Genomic DNA, 19,912 nt, shown 5'->3' with positions numbered 1-19,912 from the left:
GAGGGCTGTTCAGAATAAGGAAGCTTAAATCCTCAAAAAAAAAGATAAGGAAGCTTACGGCGACGATAAGCGCGCATCTTACGAGTCACTAATAGGTTTAGTCACCTCAGGGCCATTTTATAATCAGGCCTGGCGGAGATTTGGTCTACCGCTTTGCCTCAGCGCCAATGGCACAGCTTCCTGTTGAGAAGAACCTCGATCAAGGGGAGCAAGCCTTGATTAGCACGCGATCCACCCGTCAAAATTCCACAAAAGAAACATATACCGTGTTCAGATAAAGAAGGCGCGGCATTCACATTGCTCCAACTATCTACCATATATGTTCGGTGCCTAACAAGTAGGCAGCCACAAGTTTCACCAGATTATTCCCACTCCCTTCACCTGCACACATGCATCTGTGTGCATGCACATAACATTGTGGTCAAAGAGGAAATTGATTATGCCATGAGAATGATTCCAGTCATAGAAAGTGATCACCTGTACACTGCACAGTGCAAGCCGTGCTGCCTACAACCCCCAGTAATCTCTCCTACTGCCGTCCCCGGCCCACAGCTGGCTTTGCCTAGTTCAGGCGAGCGAGCAGGCAAGGCTGCAAAATGCAAGAAACCTTCACTTTCAGCCCGGTTGCTTCATTGCTTAATCTAGGTGTAATGCGCGCTTGCTGTAATCATAGCGTCGAATCGATCGTAACAGCGAATTTTAGGCGGAATCCCAATGATGTGCAAAGATCTCCACAGTTGTTAGGCGAGAGCTAAGCGCTTAGATTAGACATGTAGATATGATCCACCTGGCCCTGATATCTGTTAGATTAATCGGATACCCCGTGCAGTAAAGCTGTGCCATCTACGCCTTTCTGTCGAGTTGGCATTGGAAGGGGCCGGTAGCTAGGGATGAGTCCTGACATGGCAAGCAAGTTCATGGCTTCAAAAGAAAGATAGCAACCATATGGAAAAAGAGAGCATATTGATATATTTGTCTTTCTTTAGAAGCCGTGTTTCCGTTAGTATTTTAACCCTTCGGATCATTTGCCACTTCCTTTCCTTTTGGTGTGTGTTGCCAGACAGATGGAGAATAACAGAATCTTACAAATGGTAGTAACTACTTAGAGAACCTAGAAAGCAAGAGATATATCTACTTAGAGGACATGGAAGGCCAGAAATATCTCCGTTTCGATGTGTGCGTGGTGCGGATGTGCAATTTGACAGGTAAAGCATTTTTCTTTAAGTTGGTCCATAAAAGTAAGTTTAATTTAATCGGCTGCCGGGTTTAGTACATTTTAATCGGCTGCCGAGTAAAATTTTAATAAACTGCCAGTTTTAGTAAATTTTAATCTACTTCACAGTGGAGTTTAGCTATATAGGCAGGCAGAATGGATTGTGATTGGCATCACCACAAATGTAGAAAAGTACAAGTCATTTCCAAACAGCTATAACATCAAGTGGGACTAGTTTAATGGGTCGGCTTTTCTCAAAGCTATCGCGCCACTAGACATACTAATGAGCAATTTGAAGCAAGTTGAATACTTGAATAAACTCCTACTCTAAGATTCGCTCAAGAAAAGAACAAAACAACCATCTAAAAAAAAGGAACAAAACGAAAGAACTGCTGTAAGATTATACCTTATCGACCATATATGTTGCGAGAAGATTGCCTTTATGAACAATTGAGCAAAGCACCCCTAGGAGAAAGAATGGGAGAAAAGGGAGTTAGGCTGTGAATGAGCCTTTTTCATCCTCCAATTATCTCAAGAGCTTTCGCTTCTACCTTCCCTAGGAAAAGCTTCACTTCTTTTCACCTCCATCCCTTCTGATCATGACCTCCGGTTTGTACCAGGTTCAAACTTGAGACAGTATAGGGCCTAATATATTCCCCTGTGTGTAGGGTTGGAACCATTTCAGTCTCTTCTCTGCTGCTTTCTGTAAAAGGTTCCATGAATTTATTCTGCTCGAGCCCGGTTAGAGGCCTGGAGCCATCGAAGCAGTGGTAGTGCGGTGCCAAGAACATCGGCTGGAATTTGATGACTTGGTCCGGAGATTTTGTTTGTTTTTCCTCTGTGAAATCCATGACCACCGAAATGCGGGTTCCGCAAGCTCACTGCGATGGATTTTCCCCTGGTACACTGCACTAAGCAACTTGTGATGACTACTCATGGTATGTTGTTGACAATGGGGATAGAAATGCTCCGTTGAATCTATCGCTCTGCCGCAACTTGTGAGGGAATTGGATGGCTGCTGTGAGCGTTCAAGTTCAACGGTCTGTTCTTCAGTTACGAAAGCTGGATGCACAGAGCAGACCAAAATGTACACCTTTGCATGAAGATAATCCGACTCGGATGCTCCACCATCCTACAGCACACTGAGCTTTTCTGCATGTGGGCATGGCTTTTTTTTCGAAGATGTTCCGAGTTTCAGATAAACCTGGACGATCGCTGCATGTTTAACAAGCAAAGAAACTACTGGTATGAAATTCGACAGACTTGTGGTGATGATTGCTAACAGAAAGCTCTAACCTGTCACCAACTGGCCAAACAAACATCCAGGATGGCTAGGCAGTTACTGGATGAGGATGGTTATAAAGCTATATGCACAGAACATGAAGCTAACAAAATGTCTGCCTTTGCAGGCAACTAGTCTAATACCAAAGCTTCTAAAACCACATTGAACTCTGCTGTTTCTAAGCATGGCTTCTACACATTTTCATCTCAGTTTCAAATAAACATGGAGGATCGTGCTAAAGCATATTTCACAGCTCAACTTTATTGATATGAAGGGGTTGTTTGGATTGTGACTACCTTTGCCATATATTGCCACATAATTTTTTGCCACACTTATCTTAGTTGAGTTGCTCAAATTATTAGCCACACTTTGGCTTGCCTAAGGGAATCTTGCCACACTTTTTGTGTCTACGACATGTGGGGTTCACTGCTCATAAAAAAAATCCTTGCCTTAGGTGTGGCTAGAACCAAACACCTACCTAACTTGGTCAAACTTGTCTAAGGTTAAGTGTGGCAAAGTGTGGATGGGAACCAAACAGCCCTGAAATTATGATTGCTAGACAACAGAAAGCCGTCATCAACTCGAACAACCAAGATGGTTACTGGATACGGTAAATATTTTAGAATAGGGTGTGTCTAGGGCACATCTAGATGTGCTCTAGTTATTGCACATCTAAGTGAGTGAATCAAGCATAAAAGAAAAAGAAAAAAGAGAAAGAAAATATTCACACGAATCTTAATATAAGATCAATGACATATGAGTTAGATGTGCAATACTTATGGCACATCTAGATGTGCTTTAGCAAAACTGTTTAGAATAAGGACTAGCAGGTGCACAGATCATACCATACATGCAACTCAACTGGCAGTCAATGAATATCACCTGGTAACTAAAGTGCAAAATAAACAGTATACAACTAGCTGAAATTTACAGTATTGTTACTTCTTGCCTAACCTCAAGACATCACCATCTCATAGAAAATGCTTTAAAACCATCACAACACAAATTTATGGAAATCATCGCCATCTCAGAAACAAATATGCTTGCACATATAATCTCTTACAGATTGCAAGAAAGATTTGTATCAGACCGATAAAACAGCAGTTTGGTACCGTGGTAGCTGCAGAAACTAAATTTGACTCTGGTAAACAAGGAAGCAGCGCCATGTCTCTCGCCAACTAGATCACAACAAAGTACGGTTATCACCAATTTATCTGCGTCCATGTGGAGCTTGATAAGCACCACCGATGTTAGGTGCTGCTTGCGCGGATCCATAGCCCTGAGGCTGTGCAGACAACCCGTACGGTGACCCCCCCTGGGTTGGGGCAAAATGTGATGATGCCTGTGCTAGTCCATAGGATGGTGGCATCTGTGTGTGTGCATAAGATGGAGCCTGTGTTTGTCCATATGATGGTAGTCCCTGAGCTGTTGTTGCGCCGTATGATGAAGATGGGACTGGCCCAGAAGCATATGATGGTGGCACCTGTGCAGATCCATAGGTGGGTGCACCTGGTGCCCGTGCATGCGAAGGTGGTGTGACCTGACTTGATCCATAGTAACCAGCACTACTCCCATGAGCAGTTGGAGCCGCTGCCTGAGCTCCAAGTGCAGGCATTCTAGAAGTATCATATCCAGCAACTTTCAGAGAGTCGTAACCAGTAGCACCCCTTGATGCATCATGGACTCTAGCAAGACGAGAAGTCTCATATGAATTCCCTCTTGATGGATCATATCCAGAACGAGGAGCAGTTCCAGCTGGGCTTCCGCTTAAAGGGTCTGGCATACCAGGGGGCGTCCTAGCCTGGATCCACAAAACAATTCTGTTGTTAATATAGAAAAATTACTCCAACGGTTAGTTAGAACATCTGAAAACACAATTTATATTATTGTCGCAATGGAAAAAAATAAAAATAAAAAAGCTTTCTGGTCCACCTTTTGCACAGCAAAATAAGCAATCCATTAACTCCAGGCAAGAAAGGAAAGGCAATCATGGGCAAACAACAGTAGCCAGACAGCTAGTCCAGCTTTTATTTATGTTAATCTGTATTTCCAATGACACTCTGCTTTGAATGGCCATGGGAAGCCAGATCCCTGATTCAACATTACATGTGTTATAGTTGGTGGCTGGGTGTGTGTCGAATTAAACCGAATAGTTCATAGAATCCAGTATCATATTTCAAGTCTACAATTATCAAATTAAATAAAACCAGCTACGCAAGAACAAGAGATCCTGAGTGCGCAAATATGCAATGTAATTGTTAATTGTTATTTTTAATTATCCAACAATATTTAGCTGTTTCAAAACAATTTTTATATGTGGAATTTGTATTATAAAGCATTTTAATATGAGTAAGACTGTAGTAAAAGAAATTAACGGTAAATATGCAATTTAGGGGACCATGCTAAGTCAAGCCATGCCTTTTCAAATCAACAAAGCACAAAATCTAAGAATTCCTGACAAACAATCTGGAAAACCAGCAATTGTGCGAATAAATATAATGCCTTTTAAAGTTGCAAAAGGGGAAATAAACGGTTGGAATATTGGAAGTTATGATTAGCATAAGGTGAAATTGGATCTAGTGGGACAAAGCCTTGTGTTCTTTAATTTAGTGGGTATTGTTGGCCTACCAAGTGTGACTTAAGCATAGTTAAAAAAAAGCGCTCCTAGACGCTCGACTAGGCGTACTTAACCGCTGGGCATCCGCAACTCGGCATAACACCTCACTTTGGCCTTAGGCGCTAAAAAAGCGGCCGGCGTGGTCCTCCAGGGAGAAATCAGTATTCTCAGGCGAGGAATCAATCTCTCTGGCGAGGATTTGACCTCCCTAGCGAGGAATCCTCCTCCCTGACAAGGATTCAACCACTCCTAAGTTAAATCGACTGATTCTGGTGAGGGATCAAGCCTCTCCGGATGGTTCCCATCGGTACAGCAAGGATGAGAGGAAGAGGCAGCATCGGTGCAGCAAAGGGAGAGAGGAAGAGGGAGAGGAGGTGCGAGGTGCGAGGAGGATACCTAGACTTTCTGTCTGACTCTGCACGTACGGGAGCTAGTAGAAGAATAGGAAGATGGGCCGGTGGTTTAATGGGCTAGGACAGCCCATCTAGCATTTCTTCACAATATAGTCATTCTTTCATGCTAAAGTACTAAACGCCTAGGGAGCGCATAAGCTAGCTGGGCGCAAGTATGTCCCAAAACGCATAATTAACGCCCAGCGCCCTTTTGAATTTTGGACTTAAGTACTCAAGCCAGATGCATGCATAAACATAAACAGTGTTTAATTATCTCTCTCTCTCTCTCTCTCTCTAAGATATGCTCTCAACGTATTATAAGTGACATTTTGAGTCGGCACAATAATTAAGGAGGTTTAAGGTTAAAGAAACCAAGGGGGTGAAAGAGAAAATGGTAAAGATATCCCACTTTAATCATGCACAGAAAATACTGGAAATAGTTTGTGGAGTGTCCCCTGTAAGTAGAGGACAAAGGAGATGTGATAAATGTGGGCAAACAAGCAAAAACGTCAACAAATTAACATGCACATGTTATATCATGCAATAAGATAATTAATGTGTTATAAGTGTGTGTCACTACATTCAAGTTCAACCCTAACCGAGCCATGCTCGAGCTCGGCATGATAAGTGTAGTCTCATGCTCGGATCACCTGGGCTTAAACAGTTAAACCCACAATCATCCAGATGATACACACTTCAGAAAATAATAAATGTCTCAACTTGTGAGGTATCCATTTGGCAGGAAATAAAGGTGCTCACCTGTGCAACCCCATAGCCACCATCATAAGCAGAATGGTGGCTAGATGTACCACCATCCTTCTGAGCAAAATTAGGATTGTACAAAGTACCTACACATAAAAAAGACTCATGTTAACCAAAAATATGACTGCAACTGCAAAGGTAAAAAAAATTAAAAAATCATAGCAACCAAAGACATAACTGCGGCTGCAAAGGTAGGTTTCTACGTACATATATCTACAGAGGAATAAAATGAATGAGATATAATGACGTACCACTTCTGTCAATATTAGTTGTGTTTGTCAACTCAGCACGAAGCTTCTCTAACTCTGTAACCATGGAGTCATAATTTTTCTTCATTCCCTGCAGCGACTCGGAGTGGTCCATCTTCAGTTTCCTTTCATACTCATATGCGACCCTAAATTTTAAATAGCATGATCAAAGTTGAGGTTTTATTCACATATTGGTTAGAAGTAATGCTGGAGAACAAGTACAGCAAACGTTGACACACCTGAGGTGCTGATATTCCTGTCTAGCAGCATCAAGATCAGCCTTGAGTACTGGCAGCTGCTGTGCCTCGCCAAAGTTCCTCTGCAGGTCTTTGTTCAGCTTCTGCGCATCCGCCAACAAATGCTGCCTTGCCGACGCCAGGTTCTGCGCCTCGGTGTGCGCCTGCTGCAGGTCCGCCTTGACAGACTCGTACGACTTCAGATCGGCCTCCATCTTGGCAGCCTTATCAAGGAGCCCCCTCATCTCCTGCTCCTCGGCGACCTTCGCAGCCTCCCCCTGCGCTTGTATCCTCTGCAGCTCCTGCTGCGCGGCAGCGAGCTCTTTCCTCAGAGATGCATGGCTCGCGGCGAGCCGTTCGTTCTCCAGCGCCAGCTTCTGTATCTCTCCACACTGCGCCGCGAGCTTCTGCTCCAGGATCTCAGGTGGCGGCAACATATCGTAGGGGTATGGCCCCGGTCCTGGCTGTTGGTGCATGCCCGGGCCGTACGGATCACGGTGCATCATGCCATGCGGCGGACCAGAGCCGGGACCTGGGAGCGGCCGGTGGTGGTAAGGAGGAGGCATGCGCCCCTTGCTCCCCATGGCGAATCAACGACACAACGACCGCCGCTCCGCGGATTAGCGATTAGCACGTACGCGCGAGCTCTCGATTCAGCCAACGACAGTAAACCCTAGAATGACCAGCACACGGAGCGGATCGATTAGGCGCAAATGAAGCAGCGGAATTCAGGCGGCAGGGCGCGGAAGAGGGAGAGGGGGAGCACCTCGCGGTGGTCGGCGGGGGGGGGGGGGGGGGCGGGGGCGCGTCGAGAGGAGGCCGGTCTGGTGTTCCTTCACCTCCTTGTTTCCTAGGGATTGGATGGATTGGTTCGTCGTCTTCGTTGCCAGGGGCGGTCGGTGACGGTGGAGGGCTTTGAGGTTGGAGCAAGGGGGTAATTTTGCGCGGTGGCCCCTCACCCTAGTGTTTCTCACTCTCGTTTCGAGAAATAAGAGGAAGTATGGCAGGTTATCAAGGAAATGCCCCTGGACCGGGCGCCGGGGCCGGATGGCTATATTGGTGTTTTCTTCTATAAAGCTTGGCAGATAATAAAGTATGACGTCATGGCGGTTATGATGAAGTTGTTCGTGGGAGACACTCGGGGTTTTGCTAAATTGAACAAGGCTAACATAATACTCATTCCAAAGAGAGCGGAGGTAGAAGAAATTGAAGACTTCAGGCCCATCAACCTAATTCACAGCATTCCTAAGCTATTTGCCAAGGTTCTGGCCAATCGGCTTCACTTGCAAATACACGAGCTTGTCGAGATGAATCAATCGACCTTCATAAAAGGGCGGCAGCTCTACGACAACTTCCTTTTGGTGCGCCAAGTAGCAAGGAAAATTCATGCGAGAAGAACACCAGGTGTCTTCGTCAAGTTAGACATATCCAAATCTTTCGATTCTCTTTCTTGGTCTTTCCTCTTTGAGGTGTTGAGAGCAAAAGGATTCGCCCAAAGGTGGTTAGATTGGATGGCAGTGCTATTACAAACGGCCAGCACTAAGGTGGTTGTCAACGGGTTGCCAGGGAGGAAGATCATACATGCTTGCGGCCTGAGACAAGGGATCCAATTTTGCCTTGCTTTTCGTGATAGCCATGGAGGCCCTATCTGCCCTTGTGCATAAGGCCACGGAGATGGGAGTGCTTTCGGCCTTTGCTGGGATCACGACAACGCAAAGGTTGTCTATTTATGCCAACGACGTTGCCATGTTCACCAGGCCCACAGAGTATGACCTGGCTGTTGTTACTGAGATTCTCAAGGCATTTGGCAAAGCATGAGGTCTTAAAGTGAACTACCAGAAATCAACGGCTGTGCTCATAAGAGGGAGTGAGGAGGACAGGGCCAAAGTTGTCGGATTGCCGCAATGCGACATCTCAGAGTTTCCCTGTAGATACCTGGGATTGCAACTGGCAATCAAGAGCCTGACAAAAGCGGAATGGCAACCAATGCTGGATAAAGTAAGACACTTCATGCCAGCGTGGCAAAGAGGGCTTATTCAAAGGCCGAGCCGGCTTATTCTGGTGTAGTCGGTAGTGGCGGCACGTCCCGTTCATCATCTTATGATGACGGAGGCGCCGGAGTGGGTGCTTGAGGATATGAATAAATGGATGAGGTCGTTCTTCTGGGCGGGCAAAGACAAGTGCAACGATGGGCAATGCCTAGTGGCTTGGAATAAAATCTGTCAGCCCAAAGCTTGCGGTGGATTAGGCATAAAAAACCTAAAATGGCAAGCGATGGCGCTTCGTGTCCGGTGGGAATGGCTTAAGAGGACGGACGCACAAAGACCATGGCAGGGGCTACATTTGACACCGGACGAGGGGGCGAGAGAGGTGTTCGATGCGTTGGTTAGTATAAAGGTGGGTTCGGGCGACAAGGTGCTCTTCTGGAAGGATAAGTGGATCCATGGAGTGGCGGCTGTGGAGATTGCACCAATGATCGTAGCCACGGTCCCGACAAGGACAGCAAAGAGACGTAGGTGCGCCAAGCCTTAGATGATGGCAGTTGGGTTCATGACTTCGAGCAAAACACCTCCTTCACCGCCCTAATGCAGTCCATGTTGGGGAACATAGTAATTTTAAAAAAATTCTACGCACACGCAAGATCATGGTGATGCATAGCAACGAGAGGGGAGAGTGTTGTCTATATACCCTCATAGACCGACAGCGGAAGAGTTAGCACAACGCGGTTGATGTAGTCGTATGTCTTCACGGCCCGACCGATCAAGCACCGATACTACGGCACCTCCGAGTTTTAGCACACGTTCAGCTCGATGACGATCCCCGGACTCCGATCCAGCAAAGTGTCGGGGAAGAGTTCCGTCAGCACGACGGCGTGGTGACGATCTTGATGTTCTACCGTCGCAGGGCTTCGCCTAAGCACCGCTACAATATTATCGAGGATTATGGTGGAAGGGGGCACCGCACACGGCTAAGAAAACGATCACGTGGATCAACTTGTGTGTCTATGGGGTGCCCCCTGCCCCCGTATATAAAGGAGTGGAGGAGGGGAGGGCCGGCCATCTCTATGGCGCGCCCTAGGGGAGTCCTACTCCCACCGGGAGTAGGATTCCCCCTTTCCTAGTCCAACTAGGAGTCCTTCCATGTAGTAGGAGTAGGAGACAAGGAAGGGGAAGAGGGAAGAGAAGGAAGGAGGGGGCGCAGCCCCTCCCCCTAGTCCAATTCGGACTAGGCCTTGGGGGGGCGGCCTGCCTCTCCCTCTCCCCTAAAGCCCAATAAGGCCCATATACTTCTTCTCCCGTATTCCCGTAACTCTCCGGTACTCCGAAAAATACCCAAACCACTCGGAACCTTTCCGATGTCCGAATATAGTCGTCCAATATATTGATCTTTACGTCTCGACCATTTCAAGACTCCTCATTATGTCCCCGATCTCATCCGGGACTCCGAACTCCTTCGGTACATCAAAACTCATAAACTCATAATATAATTGTCATCGAAACCTTAAGTGTGCGGACCCTACGGGTTCGAGAACAATGTAGACATGACCGAGACACGTCTCCGGTCAATAACCAATAGCGGAACCTGCATGCTCATATTGGCTCCCACATATTCTATGAAGATCTTTATCGGTCAGACCGCATAACAACATACGTTGTTCCCTTTGTCATCGGTATGTTACTTGCCCGAGATTCGATCGTCGGTATCTCAATACCTAGTTCAATCTCGTTACCGGCAAGTCTCTTTACTCGTTTCGTAATACATCATCTCGCAACTAACTCATTAGTTGCAATGCTTGCAAGGCTTATGTGATGTGCATTACCGAGAGGGCCCAGAGATACCTCTCCGACAATCGCGGAGTGATAAATCCTAATCTCGAAATACGCCAACCCAACATGTACCTTTGGAAGACACTTGTAAGAGCTTTATAATCACCCAGTTACGTTGTGACGTTTGGTAGCACACAAAGTGTTCCTCCGGTAAACGGGAGTTGCATAATCTCATAGTCATAGGAACATGTATAAGTCATGAAGAAAGCAATAGCAACATACTAAACGATCGAGTGCTAAGCTAACGGAATGGGTCAAGTCAATCACATCATTCTCCTAATGATGTGATCCCGTTAATCAAATAACAACTCTTTGTCTATGGTTAGGAAACATAACCATCTTTGATTAACGAGCTAGTCAAGTAGAGGCATACTAGTGACACTTTGTTTGTCTATGTATTCACACATGTATTATGTTTCCGGTTAATACAATTCTAGCATGAATAATAAACATTTATCATGAATAAGGAAATAAATAATAACTTTATTATTGCCTCTAGGGCATATTTCCTTCAGTCTTCAGTCTCCCACTTGCACTAGAGTCAATAATCTAGTTCACATCGCCATGTGATCTAACATCAATAGTTCACATCTTTATGTGGTTAACACCCATAGTTCACATCGATATGTGACCAACACCCAAAGGGTTTACTAGAGTCAGTAATCTAGTTCACATTGCTATGTGATTAACACCCAAAGAGTACTAAGGTGTGATCATGTTTTGCCTGTGAGAGAAGTTTAGTCAACGGGTCTGCCATATTCAGATCCATAAGTATTTTGCAATTTTCTATGTCTACAATGCTCTGCACGGAGCTACTTTAGCTAATTGCTCCCACTTTCAATATGTATCCAGATGAAGACTAAGAGTCATCCAGATTAGTGCCAAAACTTGTATCGACGTAACCCTTTTACGACGAACCTTTTGTCACCTCCATAGTCGAGAAACATATCCTTATTCCACTAAGGATAACTTTGACCGCTATCCAGTGATCTACTTCTAGATCACTATTGTACTCCCTTGACAAAATTAGTGTAGGGTATACAATAGGTCTGGTACACAGCATGGCATACTTTATAGAACCTATAGCCAAGGCATAGGGAATGACTTTCATTCTCATTCTATTTTCTGCCGTGGTCGGGCTTTGAGTCTTACTCAATTTCACACCTTGTAACACAGGCAAGAATTCTTTCTTTGACTGTTCCATTTTGAACTACTTCAAAATCTTGTCAAGGTATGTACTCATTGAAAAAAAAAACTTATCAAGCGTCTTGATCTATCTCTATAGATCTTGATGCTCAATATGTAAGTAGCTTCACCGAGGTTTTCTTTGAAAAAATCCTTTCAAACACTCCTTTATGCCTTGCAGAATAATTCTACATTATTTCCGATCAACAATATGTCATACACATACACTTATCAGAAATGCTGTAGTGCTCCCACTCACTTTCTTGTAAATACAGGCTTCACCGCAAGTCTGTATAAAACTATATGCTTTGATCAACTTATCAAAGCGTATATTCCAACTCAGAGATGCTTGCACCAGTCCATAGATGGATCGCTGGAGCTTGCATATTTTGTTAGCACCTTTAGGATTGACAAAACCTTCTGGTTGCATCATATACAACTCTTCTTTAAATCCATTAAGGAATGTAGTTTTGTTTATCCATTTGCCAAATTTCATAAAAATGTGGCAATTGCTAACATGATTTGGACAGACTTAAGCATCGCTACGAGTGAGAAAATTTCATCGTAGTCAACACCTTGAACTTTGTCAAAAACCTTTTTCGACAAGTCTAGCTTTGTAGATAGTAACACTACTATCAGCGTTCGTCTTCCTCTTGAAGATCCATTTATTTTCTATGGCTTGCCGATCATCGGGCAAATCCATCAAAGTCCATACTTTGTTCTCATACATGGATCATATCTCAGATTTCATGGCCTCAAACCATTTCGCGGAATCTGGGCTCATCATCGCTTCCTCATAGTTCGCAAGTTTGTCATGGTCTAGTAACATGACTTCCAGAACAGGATTACCGTACCACTCTGGTGCGGATCTCACTCTGGTTTACCTACGAGATTCGGTAGTAACTTGATCTGAAGTTACATGATAATCATCATTAGCTTCCTCACTAATTGGTGTAGTAGTCACAAGAACAGATTTCTGTGATGAACTACTTTCCAATAAGGGAGAAGGTACAATTACCTTATCAAGTTTTCTACTTTCCTCCCACTCACTTCTTTCGAGAGAAATTCCTTCTCTAGAAAGGATCCATTCTTAGCAACGAATGTCTTGCCTTCGGATCTGTGATAGAAGGTGTACCCAACAGTCTCCTTTGGGTATCCTATGAAGACATATTTCTCCGATTTGGGTTTGAGCTTATCAGGATGAAACTTTTTCACATAAGCATCACAACCCAAAACTTTAAGAAACGACAACTTTGGTTTCTTGCCAAACCATAATTCAGATTGTGTCGTCTCAACGGATTTAGATGGTGCCCTTTTAACGTGAATGCAGTTATCTCTAATGCATAACCCCAAAACGATAGTGGTAGATCGGTAAGGGACATCATAGATTGCACTATATCCAATAAAGTACGATTATGACGATCGGACACACCATTATGCTGTGGTGTTCCAGGTGGCATGAGTTTGTGAAACTATTCCACAATGTTTTAATTGAAGACCAAACTCGTAACTCAAATATTTGTCTCCGCGATCAGATCGTAGAAACCTTTTCTTTTCTTGTCATGATGATTTTCCACTTCACCCTGAAATTATTTGAACTTCTCAAATGTTTCAGACTTATGTTTCATCAAGTAGATATAGTCATATCTGCTCAAATCATCTGTGAAGATCAGAAAATAATGATACCTGTCGCGAGCCTCAATATTCATCGGACCACATACATCAGTATGTATGATTTCCAACAAATCTGTTGCTCGCTCCATTGTTCCGAAGAACGGAGTCTTGGTCATCTTGCCCATGAGGCATGGTTCGCAAGCATCAACTGATTCATAATCAAGTGATTCCAAAAGCCCATCATTATGGAGTTTCTTCATGCGCTTTACACCAATATGACCTAAACGGCAGTGCCACAAATAAGTTGCACTATCATTATTAACTTTGCATCTTTTGGTTTCAATATTATGATTATGTGTATCACTACGATCGAGATCCAATGAACTATTTTCATTGGGTTTGTAACCATATGAGGTTTTATTCATGTAAACAGAACAACAATTTATTCTCTTACTTAAATGAATAACCGTATTACAATAAACATGATCAAATCATATTTATGCTCAACGCAAACACCAAATAACACTTATTTAGGTTCAACATTAATCCCGAAAGTATAGGGAGTGTGCGATGATGATCATATCAATCTTGGAACCACTTCCAATACACATCGTCACTTCACCCTTAACTAGTCTCTATTTATTCTGCAACTCCCGTTTCGAGTTACTAATCTTAGCAACTGAACTAGTATCAAATACTGAGGGGTTGCTATAAACACTAGTAAAGTACACATCAATAATATGTATATCAAATATACTTATGTTCACTTTGCCATCCTTCTTATCCGCCAATCACTTGGGGTAGTTCCGCTTCCAGTGACCAGTCCCTTTGCAGTAGAAGCACTTAGTCTCAGGCTTAGGACCAGACTTGGGCTTCTTCACTTGAGCAGCAACTTGCTTACTGTTCTTCTTGAAGTTCCCCTTTTTTCCTTTGCCCTTTTCTTGAAACTAGTGATCTTGTCAACCATCAACACTTGATGCTCTTTCTTGATTTCTACCTTCATCGATTTCATCATGAAGAGCTTGGGAGTCGTTTTCGTCATCCCTTGCATACTATAGTTCATCACGAAGTTCTACTAACTTGGTGATGGTGACTAGAGAATTCTGTCAATCACTATCTTATCTGGAAGATTAACTCCCACTTGATTCAAGCGATTATAGTACCCAGACAATCTGAGCACATGCTCACTAGTTGAGCGATTCTCCTCCATCTTTTAGCTATAGAACTTGTTGGAGACTTCATATCTCTCAACTCGGGTATTTGCTTGAAATATTAACTTCAACTCCTGGAACATCTCATATGGTCCATGACATTCAAAACGTCTTTGAAGTCCCGATTCTAAGCCATTAAGCATGGTGCACTATGAAAGTGTGTTATATCGACTAGAGGGGGGGTAAATAGGCGATTTTTATGAAAGTCTTCAAAATGTGGGAGTTATGAAGACAAACGATAGAAATAAACCTAATACCCTGCAGCGGAAGGTAGACTACACTAGGCAGGCCATAGTCAAGTATTCAATAGAGTGAAAGCACAATGACTAATAGCAGCAATGTAGTAAGGATCAGGTAGGAAGATATTATGAAGCCAAACAGAACAAGCAGTCACTCAGTGAAGATAGAAGATAGTGCAATCATACAATGACTTCACAAAGAGTAACAGTATGTAAAGAGAAGGGAAGGATGAAACCAGTGACTCATTGAAGATAATGATTTGTTGGACCAGTTCCAGTTGCTGTGACAACTGTACGTCTGGTTAGGGCGGCTAGGTATTTAAACCTTAGGACACACAGTCCCGAACACCCAGTCCTGAACACGCAGCTCAGGACACCCAGTCCTCACCGTATTCCCCTTGAGCTAAGGTCATACAGACCTCACCCAATCACTCTGGTAAGTCTTCAAGGTAGACTCCCAAACCTTCACAGACTTCGTTCACCGGCAATCCACAATGTCTCTTGGATGCTCAGAACGCGACGCCTAACCGACTGGAGGATGCACAGTCCTCAAGTGTAATAAGTATTCAGATCACACAGACAAGAAGACTTAAGTGATGCCTAATTCTCTTTGGCTCTGGGTGGTTATGGCTTTATCCTCACAAGGAATTCTCTCTCTCAAAGGCTTCGAGGTGGGTTGCTCTCAAACGACAAAAGCCGTACTATCAATCTGAGCAGCCAACCGTTTATGGTTGTAGGGGTGGGCTATTTATAGCCACTTGGCAACCCGACCTGATTTGTCCAAAATGACCCTGGGTCACTAAGGAACTGACACGTGTTCTAACGGTCAGATTTCAAACTCACACGACAACTTTACTTGGGCTGCAAGCAAAGCTGACTTGTCCGACTCTGGACAAGATTCGCTCTCATAGTCTTCACTCGAAGACATAGGTTTTTGGTTAGGCATCACTTCAGTCATTCTAACTGGTTCTCTTGGACCCCACTTAACAGTACGGTGGTTCCTATGACTCAACACAAAAGAAAAGGAACTACGAAAGATCTAAGTCTTTGAGCTCCATAGGCTTCATGTGGTGTCTTCTCTTGTCATAGTCTTCAATGTGAATATCTTCATATACCACCTTTGACTTCAATGTCTTCATACATTTTTAGGGGTCATCTCTGGTAGGAAAACCGAATCAATGAGGGATTTCTACCTGTGTTATCCTGCAATTCTCACAAACACATTAGTCCCTCAACTAGGTTTGTCGTCAATACTCCAAAACCAACTAGGGGTGACACTAGATGCACTTACAATCTCCCCCTTTTTGGTGATTGATGACAAACTAGTTGAAGATTTCAACGGGGAATATAATCTGTGAAATTGTAAAGGATAAGGAATTGTCTTCATAAGTTGCAAGGGCTCCCCCTGAAGATGTGCATATAAGTAGTTTGCTTTTGGAATGCAAATGCACATGGCAGGTTGTACTTGTGGAGATCCACTTCAACTTATGACGACAATCCACTATGCATGTGAAAGTATATGAAGATAATGACATGCATAATGGAAAATAGACGTCTGCATCTAAGTGCGGAATTTATCGTCGCACATGCGAAATTTATCATCGCAAAACAAAGTGGCAGATAAGTAGCAGACGACCATCGAGTTTAAGTGTTAGAACTCAAAGAACCAAATGTAGCAAAACGAGAGTTGTAAGCACGAAGCAAAATATAAAGCACCCGCCCATATGGACCCGCTTGAAGACTATCAACCTCATATGCTTCTCCCCCTTTTGTCAGTAAGGACCAAAAAGGTTTGAAGACATAGAGCATCTACTCATTCCCATGCGGAGTAGGTGAAGTAGCAGGGTCGTTGGTGGTGTTTGGCGGTGTTGAAGAGCTTGGAGCAGAGTTGAAGCGTGCTGAAGGAGGTGGCGGTGAAGTAGCATCGTCTGCATCCTCGATAACTCTGGCAGTCACAGTTGCAGCAGAGGAAGAGAATTCAGAGTCTTCAAGGGATGGAGTTCCTCGCAGCACAACCCTTCGAGGAGGTGCGGAGTCAAACTTGAATCGCTCAGTGAAGCCATCCGCTTGAAGATCATCTTCAGAACACATCATCGTTAGCCCTTTCCATGTGCGGCGACAGGTTTCATGGGCAACGAAAGCATTCTTGGTGGCAAGATTGCGAATGCGATTAACATCCACCAAGAGGCTTTTCATCTGACACTTCAGCCAGTCATGATGCCTATCCTGTTTCTGATGAAGAGCCACAAGAAGCTCTCGGTCGTTGAGAACACGAGTGCGCTTCTTGGGTCTTGGAGCAGTTGTACTATCAGTGGCTTCAGTGGAAGCAGGGTGTGGTGCACATGTAGTGCCAGCCAAAGGATACACCCGAGTGACTGCTTCAACTCATTCAATGTTCTGAGAGAAACTCTGATGCTCTGCATTCTGAAGACTTAGAGGTTCCTTTGCAGGCTCAGGATAGATGGCTTTAGTAGAGATATCCACATCAGGCAGAAAAATCCTATGATTGCGAGCAGATGGCTGATATGAGATATCGGAGTGAAGTTTAATTAGCCGCATTACCCATGGGGCGTAGAACTTCAAGCCAAACAGATCAGAGCTTGATGCAGCAAGTTGGCGAATGAATAAGTCCTGTGCATTGAAGCATTTTTCATGAAGAATATTGAAGACCAAAGTCTTCATTGCACCCTCAAGCTTGGCATTTGGAGAGTGTCCTTTGATGGGCCAGAGAGTTCGCCTGATGATGTGATAGATGGTTCTTGGCAGATACTCAAGGTCTTCAACGAAGAACTCTGTGGGATAAGCAGCATCTTGGGGCAATGGCTTCATCATGCTGAGCATTTGACTCATATCAGGTTCAGGCCTCTGAAAGATGCTCTCAATAGCTTCACTATGCAGCTGACAGCCATGCTCGTAGAGATCGCCAGGAGTGGGCAAGCCAGTGAGCTCAATGATGTCAAAGGCTTTGGCTTCGTGATGAAAGTTTCCAGTCATCCACTCCAGGACCCAAGTCTTCGGATCTCTGCTATACCCGCTGATGTGAAGTGTGGCATAGAATTGGAGCAGCAGCTCTTCGTTCCAATGCTCTTGGTCAGTAATGAACGGCAGCAGGACAACTTCCTTGAAGCAATCCAAAGCTTCTTCCAGACATGGCAGACCAGCTATAGCTTCAATGTCAAGGCGCTTGTGTGGGAAGATGTGACCTTGGTTGTAAAGAATGCATGAGTAATAGCTTCGCTGAGGATAGCTCCAGAACCGATCAGATGATATCCTTTCCCTTGAGTAGGGGTTCCTGGAGCTATCGAAGAATGTGTTGTCTGCCCTGAAGCCATTGATATTGAAGGAGCCAGGTGCTGATGCAGGACCTGGGAACCTTGGCAATCTTGGGATTGGCTTCTGTACCTGAGGCCTATGACCAACATGATAGTCGAACTGGGGACCGGCAGCAGACTCAGGAACAGAAGTGACAGGATCAGTGGCTTCGCTGTCTTCTTCTTCCGTTGGGGAGGGCTCCACATTAGCTTCATTAGTGGTTGTGGCAGCCTCAAGATTTTCATTCTCCACTTGACGAGCTGGAGGGTCGGTCACAAGCAAGTTCTCCTTGAGAACTGCTTCTTGATGGGATAGGGGAGTGGCAAGTTGTGGGGCTTCTTCTTCCGCGGCTGATGCAGCCGGTTTGTCTTCAGCAGAGACTTGAGGCCTTGGACCTTTGCGAAGTCTACGCAACGCGGGCGACGCCTGTGGAGTTGGAGTGGGCTGGGCCTCATAGTCTTCTTCCTCTTGTGGGCGATCCGCCCATGAAGCATCATGTGCAATTGGTGTTAGTGGACGACCAATGCTGATGAGTTCGCTGTTCTGAGGAAGGACTGCACCATCTTCTACATGGTCATGGTGACCAATGTCTTCAGCAGCGATGGGGTCAGCTGCTGGAAAGTCTTCAGCTTCATGAGCCTCTGTGGAAGCCGGCTCATGGATAGTCAGTTGGCGTTCAGCTTCAGGACAGACCATAGAAATGGGTTCAACTATCAAAGGCTCTGTGGGAGTAGCCCTATCTTTCTTGGTCTTCCTCTTCTTCTTGGAGGGGGCAGTAGGAGAGGCTTCAGAATGTTTCCTCTTCCTGGCTTCAGCCTCAGCAGTCCTTGTCTTCTTGAGCTCTGAAGCGGTTGACCGGCTTTTTGGCTTCAAGCCTGTCAGTCTAGTTGGGAAGATAATCGGAACTGCTTCCTGCCTTGGTGCGTCGGGTTCAGCTGTAGCAGGCTTCTTCTTCTTCTTTGCGGCCATCCTGGGGTCGATGCCAGGACGCCCAAGGGCCTTGCGCTTCTCAGCCTCATTATAGGCTTGCACACATCTGTCAGCCAGAGTCTTCATGTGCTCACGCGAACCCTGAGCTTCTGCACGTTTCTTTACAAAGGCTTCCTTGAGCTCGTGCATCATACTCTTGAAGTTCTTCACTTCTTGCACGCTGAGCTTGGCCATAAGCTTCTTGAACTGAGCCTTTTCATAATCAATCTTTTGCTTCAGTTCAACAATGCGCTGGGCGATAGCTAGCTCTGAAGCAATGGCGCCTTGGAAGGCGACACTGAGGCCAATGGGTAGCTGCAGATCTTCGAAGCTGATGTTGGGCGTGTCAAACCACTCATCAATAAAGTTGTGGATGATTGTCACGTCAAAGAGAGGCAGATCATTGAAGATTTCTGCTTCTTCTTTGCTCTTGATGAGTTGCTCAAGAGCGTCATCTGCAAGATCTTCATCACTTGACAGATCAATGTCATCATTTCGCAGAATGGCAGCAGCTGTTAGCTCTTGGCCTGTGTGTGGCAGAGGCATCTTGACCTTCTGGGGCTTGGAGATGCGAGATAAATCTTCGGACTGCACACTGTCTTCAGGAGGTGCAGTTGCTAGTGGCTTCGCCCGTGCTATTTTTGGTGAAGGGGCAGGCTTTGAAGCTTTAGGCTTCTTCAACTGCTTTGGCTTCGGCACTGCAGGCGCTTCATCTGATTCAGCGTCAGCTGCAGGCTCATTCACTGCAGTCCCTTGAACCAAGATATGGGTGATGAGGCCTTCAAGGTTGTAGAAAGGACCGATG

The 19,912-nt window shown here is 44.9% G+C and overlaps 1 protein-coding gene across 1 annotated transcript; it reads right to left on the bottom strand.

Moving 5' to 3' along the window:
- Positions 1-3,357: 3,357 nt before the first annotated feature.
- Positions 3,358-7,718, bottom strand: LOC125517674 (protein FLX-like 2). The gene is made up of 5 exons (XM_048682881.1): positions 7,517-7,718; positions 6,754-7,423; positions 6,518-6,660; positions 6,264-6,352; positions 3,358-4,296 (listed from the first exon to the last, which is right to left on the bottom strand). Exons 2-5 carry the CDS (start codon positions 7,332-7,334, stop codon positions 3,706-3,708), a joined length of 1,404 nt encoding a protein of 467 aa, XP_048538838.1. The 5' UTR covers positions 7,335-7,423; positions 7,517-7,718; the 3' UTR covers positions 3,358-3,705.
- Positions 7,719-19,912: the final 12,194 nt, after the last annotated feature.

This window comes from Triticum urartu, chromosome 6, assembly GCF_003073215.2.
Source record: "Triticum urartu cultivar G1812 chromosome 6, Tu2.1, whole genome shotgun sequence".
Taxonomy (NCBI): Eukaryota; Viridiplantae; Streptophyta; class Magnoliopsida; order Poales; family Poaceae; genus Triticum; species Triticum urartu.
The sequence above is the reverse complement of the archived record's forward strand: the minus strand, read 5'-3'. Positions and strand labels throughout refer to the sequence as shown.

Bases quoted from the DNA above. Each gene is read 5' to 3' on its own strand.
- LOC125517674 (XM_048682881.1), bottom strand. From the start codon at position 7,334: ATGGGGAGCAAGGGGCGCATGCCTCCTCCTTACCACCACCGGCCGCTC. The intron at 6,353-6,517 runs GTACGTCATTAT...TTTTATGTGTAG, and splicing joins AACTAATATTGACAGAAGTG to GTACTTTGTACAATCCTAAT. The intron at 4,297-6,263 runs GTGAGCACCTTT...TTGTGGATCCAG, and splicing joins GTGGCTATGGGGTTGCACAG to GCTAGGACGCCCCCTGGTAT.